Source organism: Solanum tuberosum, unplaced genomic scaffold, assembly GCF_000226075.1.
Source record: "Solanum tuberosum cultivar DM 1-3 516 R44 unplaced genomic scaffold, SolTub_3.0 scf00217, whole genome shotgun sequence".
NCBI lineage: Eukaryota > Viridiplantae > Streptophyta > Magnoliopsida > Solanales > Solanaceae > Solanum > Solanum tuberosum.
Window position 1 is genome coordinate 370,504 of NW_006239142.1, and position 6,024 is coordinate 376,527.

At 30.1% G+C, this 6,024-nt stretch overlaps 1 protein-coding gene across 1 annotated transcript in view; it reads left to right on the top strand.

The window, feature by feature from the left end:
• The first annotated feature begins 2,911 nt into the window (after positions 1 to 2,911).
• LOC107062307 (germin-like protein subfamily 1 member 7) overlaps positions 2,912 to 6,024 on the top strand; it is a 12,675-nt gene continuing 9,562 nt past the window's right edge. Inside the window, exon 1 of the mRNA XM_015312820.1 lies at positions 2,912 to 3,122. Within this exon, the coding sequence (XP_015168306.1) occupies positions 2,912 to 3,122 (211 nt within the window). The remainder of the gene's footprint in view (positions 3,123 to 6,024) is intronic.

The following is a 6,024-nucleotide window of genomic DNA, read 5'->3' on the forward strand; positions in this document are numbered from 1 at the left end:
CACCTGGATTTGTAGATCCCCGATTCCCTAATCACGTGTGTAAACTACACAAGTCTATCTATGGACTTCGCCAGGCACCACGCGTATGGTATACTGAAATAAAGACGTTCCTCTTATCATGTGGCTTTTCTCGTTCCAAATCTGATGATTCTTTATTCATCAAATGGTCTCCTAACTCTCTCATTATTGTTATGATCTATGTTGATGATATTGTTGTTACAGGCTCTAACAACTCGCAAGTTTATGCAACAATTAAGTTGTTGGGTGATAGATTTTCCATTAAGGATCTTGGTCCTTTACATTTTTTTCTAGGGGTTGAAGTTATCCAGCATGATCATGGATTGACTCTCACACAAAGTAGCTTCATTGTGGACGTACTCAACAAGTTCAATATGTTGGATGCAAACAGTGTGAGCACTCTTCTGTCCACAAGTGAAATTTTATCCTTGGATGACGGTTCTCATTCGGCAGACGCTACACTTTATAGGCAGGTCATTTGCTCATTGTAATACCCCACTTTCACACGGCCTGACATATGCTTTGCGGTAAACAAGCTCGCTCAATTCCAACACTCTCCATCTACTAAGCATTGGCAAGCAACAAAGAGGATTCTTCGTTATCTAAAAGGAACCATAACCTATGGACTTCACTTCAAACGTGGTGACTCTTCTCAGTTACTTGCATACTCAGATGCAGATTGGGGTGGTATTCCCGATACTAGACACTCCACTTCAGCCTACGTTATTTTTCTTGGAAAGAATCCAATCAGTTGGTGCTCCAACAAGCAACGCACTGTTGCCAGATCTTCAACAGAAGCAGAATACAGGGCTGTAGCAAGTGCTGTAGCTGAGCTAAATTGGCTAACCAACCTACTGCAAGAACTTCGGGTCAAGCTGCCTTGTCCCCCTAAGGTCTTTTGCGATAACATTGGTGTCACTTACCTATGCCGTAATCCAGTCTTTCACAGTCGAATGAAACATGTCGCAATTGATTTTCATTTTGTCCGTGACCAAGTGGAAAGTGGAAAAATTTCAGTTCATCACATTCCAACAGGAGCTCAACTAGCAGATGCCTTAACTAAAGCACTTCCCAGAAGGTCCTTTGTCCACCTTGTTAGCAACATCGGTCTCAAGCAAATTGAGCCGATGTTGAGGGGGCATGATAAGGATAAGGATATAGAGTCCTAGTACGTTAGTATGTTTGAGTCATATACGTAGTTATTTCTCTTCTCTTTAGGTCTCTCACGTTCAATAGACTTCTTTATCTTCTATACTTGTTCATGTATAAATACCACACATTGTATCAATAATACTAAACGCTTTTATAATAATATACAACTCTTATAAAAATTACCATGTTTAAATTGTTTAACTATCAATTTAACGTCACAAAAGACGCTATTATCGCCTTTAACAACTATAGGGATATCAACTTCATAAAAATCATTTGGATTAAAAGGATGAACACCAAGATCTTGTCCTCTCAAAGTGCAATGAACCTCATTTGTTTCTGAAGCTTTATTTTTTATTGAAATTTTATAGTCAAACAAAATAACTGAATTAACAAAAGTTGAGGAAAAACTAAGTACAAAACAAAGGATAAAGACTTGACACAATGGGGAAGTCATGTTATTGCTTCTTTTTTGTGTTGATTTGGTTCCAATTTATAGTAGTTGTGCGTTGACTAAAAATAGGAGTTACTAATTAATTATACAAAAATAAATTAAATAAATTGTTCAAACAAAAAGAGTAAACAACACTTATTGCTACGAGCCGAAAATTAAAAAGTATATCTTTTGTATCTATCTATTCATGTGATAGTACTTTAATTAATTTCTTTATTAGTTTGTCCTAAGAAAATGATTTTTTTTATATTTAAAAGTAATTTTATTTTAACCTTAGTAAGATTATTTATAAATATACAAATATTTATAGTTTATTTCAAAAACAACAAAATCTCATTAATTCAGGGGATAATTATGTGTCTTCTCTTGAGTTTTCAAAATTACCATTCATGCCAGATTTTGGTCGTCAGATGTCCAGATTCATGTATCTTAGATACATCGATTCTCTCGCTCGTCTCTCTCCTATTTCGCTCACATATATCCTATGTAAGTGTATCTGATAGTAAAAGTACATATCTGATATAACTAAGAGCCCCATTTCTTCCCTTTTTTTTTATATAGTGTAAAATCCATTTTAAGGACACCTAATGTAATTTCTGATAGCGTTAAAGAAATATTGTGCAAATATTCTTCCTCCTTTTCTATTTTCTTCATAAGTGCAAAAGACTCATCGCTTAATTTTCAAACTTTACCATGAAAAAGTCTTGGAAAAATCTTTCGAGCTAAGGGTAAGGTTTGAAGAAAACTAATATTTTATGATGAATTTATTCAATGGAGTATCGAAGCAAACCTAAAATATCCTTGAATGGGCTAAATAGTTGGGGATATGTTTTAATAAATATTTGGTGATGGTTCAAGTAGGAATCTCACACATTTTGATACAACTCCTTAATTAGGACATCCACCGCCTTCAAAGCATAATCGGACTCCAATATGGTTACGTTGGCAACCACCTCGACCTAACACTTTTAAGCTAAATATAGATGCGGCTTCGGATCCATAGAATAGTAAATTGGAGGAGTGATATATCATAGTAATGGTAATTGGTGTCTTGGATTCATGAAGTTTATACTTGCATAACTTCATGTATATATGTTGAACTTTTTGCTCTATTACAAGGAATTCAATAAGAGCATTATATTATATAATTTACACTACTAGTTGAAACTGATGCACATGAGATACTTAACCTTCTACAATCTCCTAACATACATATTATTTCTGGTTCCAATGGAATTCATATCCTTCGCTAATATTTTGAATGATTGTATGTGGTTCCTCCGCCAGATGGATAGTCCGCAAGGGGAGGATGCCTACATGAAGACAAGTGGAGTGGCGGATGCTTTGGCCAAGAAAGGTAGAAAATCAATCCCTTTTGAAGAAGTCTTAACTTTTTATACAGTACCATTGTTTGCAGTGACTGTTATGGAAGCTGATCAACTAGAATTCTACCACTGGAGACTAATATTGTCTTCTACACTATCGACTTCTACTGCTAGTTATAATAGGTACTTTTTGTATTATCAGAGCTATGGATAACGAGAAACTAAGGAAGAAACATACTAGTAGAAAGTTAAGAAAAATAAAAAGAAAATTAAAGAAATTATATCCGGAATATAAAAAACTCAATATCACAAAAACTGATAACGACAAATTAGATCAACTAATAGATAGTATATCTAAAATAGAATATAAATATATTCAATACTTAAAGAAACAATGAATAACGAGAATGAAGAATATAGACAAAAACTTAACGAAATAATTATAGCAAAAAGACAAGAATTGAGACATAGGTAAAATAGACTTAATAGTAATATATTTGTAGAAATTTGTAAAAAATCTATAACAGCACAGAGAAAAACTATTTTATATCTACAAATACAAATAGAAAGCTTAGAATATACACTACAACACAATTTATAAATGAATAAAGAAGAATACGCAATAGATGAAAAAACATATGAAAACTATGACGGATTAAAAATAAAGATAATATTTTCTAATCTAGGAAGAAGATATAAGAAAATAGGTGATAATCTAAGTTTAATGTTAGAAAAAGAAACGGTAAAACTAGAAGATAGTTTAACTGCTATGATAAAAATAACAAAAGAAAATGAAGAAATAGACAGAAAAACGGAAATTGAAAAAATAAAACAACAAGCAAAAAAGGAAGTACAACAATTAGAAGAAGTAAAAAATACTAAAATAATAGAACTAGAAAAAGAACTAGCAATATTAAAAGAAATGTATGAAATTAAACAAAGAGAAAAAGAACAAAAAACAAAATTAGCAAATGAGATAATTAAATTTAAAGAAAAATTGCAATTAGAAGAAGAACTAGAAGAAAAAGAAGAAAATAACAAAGATAATCTACCTGAAATAAGAATTGATGAAATAAACGACGATGATCTAGAACAACATTCGGAAACAAGCGAAACATATACGGAACTTTTAGCAAACATAGATAATACAAAGAATTTAGAAGTAAATACAGAAGACGTAGACATGGACGAAAAACCTAGCACATCAGGAGTAAAAGACCCAAAAAATTTTAATCCAAAATATTATAATGAAAACTATGAACAATATGATAGAAAAAAAACTACATGGATAAAAAATTAAATAAAAGATGGACGCCTAAACCAATAACTGGACAACATGATTTTTTAGATTTAGACTGTGTAGCAGATATAAATAAAACAATCCAATTATGGATAGGATATATATCAAAACAATTAATAGATAACAAAATAGTAATGACAGAAACACCAGGATATATAGAAAGAACACTTATGAGAACAGTAAAATTATGGCTACAAAATTTAACAAGTGAAAGCTTAACAACTTTAAGAAGTAATAAAAAATTCGATGGAGGAATAGCTACTACATCTATGGAAATACTATATAAATACGAAATAGCTATAAGAAATGAATTTAGTAGTATGACAACAGAAGTAGAAGAACAAAATAAAGAAAAAATCATAAACCGAAATCTAATGACAAAATTAGCAATATGTAATATGTGTTATATAGATGAATATACATGTGCATTTAGAGAATATTATTATAAAGGAACATATAACATAGAAGAAAGTAAAGAAATAAGAAAATTATATTTTACAAAATTACCAGAACCTTTTAATTCAAAAGTAATAAAAAGTTGGAATGAAGCAGAATTAACAGACACCTTAGGAGCTAGAATAAAATTCTTGCAACGATGGTTTATGGAACTATGTGAAAAACATAAAGAAGAAATAAAAATGGAAAAAATATTAGTAAAAAACTTGGCATGTTGCAAAAATAAAACAGCACCTCAATTTGGTTGTACGGATAGGTATTATAAAAATAGAAAGAAATATAATAAAAAATACAGATCAAAATATAAATATAAAAAACCAAGAAGAAGATATTATGTAAAAAACTACAAAACCAAAAGACCATATAGACCAAAAAGAAAACTAACGGAATGTACTTGCTATAATTGTGGAAAATTAGGACATATAGCTAGAGATTGCAAATTACCTAAAAATCCAAAGAAAAAACAAATATCAGAAATAATAATAGACGATGAAAAATATACACAGATAGAATTCATAGATTATGAATTAGAAAGTGAAGATAGCATATATGAAATATCAGAAAATGAAATAAATAACGATATAGAAATAGAATCAGACAATGAATTCTATAATATAACAAATGACTGAAACAGATATACAAATAATAAATAAAGAAAAACATCAAGACGAAGAATCTTCAGAACAAAAAATAATATTTGATAATAATATATTTGAACAAATAAAAGGAAAAGAACTAGACCTAAGCATAGCAAAAATATTCGAAATACCAACAATAAGAAACTGGTTTAAACGACAAAAAGAAGAATATTATGTAGTAAGTCAAAGAGAACATATCATAGATTGCAAATACACTAAAGGTAAGGCCAAAATACCAATAATAAATAAACGAATAATAAATAAAGAAATACAAGATATTAAGGCTAAAAATCCAATTAAATATGTACATTTAGGAGGAACAGAAATACTAATAAAAGCATGTTTTAGAGAAGGAATAGATACACCCATAGAAATATACTTAGCGGATGATAGAATCATACAACCCATAGAAAAAAGTATAATAAGTGCAGTAAAAGGTAACCTCATATACCAAAAATTTAAATTTATAATAAGTGCTAACTACTCAGTAGCAATAAATGACAGAAATATAGATAAATCATTAGTATTATATTGGAAAATGTCAGGAATAGAACTAGCCCCGGGAAGTAAAATATTTACAGCTAGATGTAAAAACTTATATGTTTTAACAACAAAACATAAAATAACAGCAAAAAATAAAATAAAATAAATAAAAATAGAAAATCCTTTTGAAAGAATAGT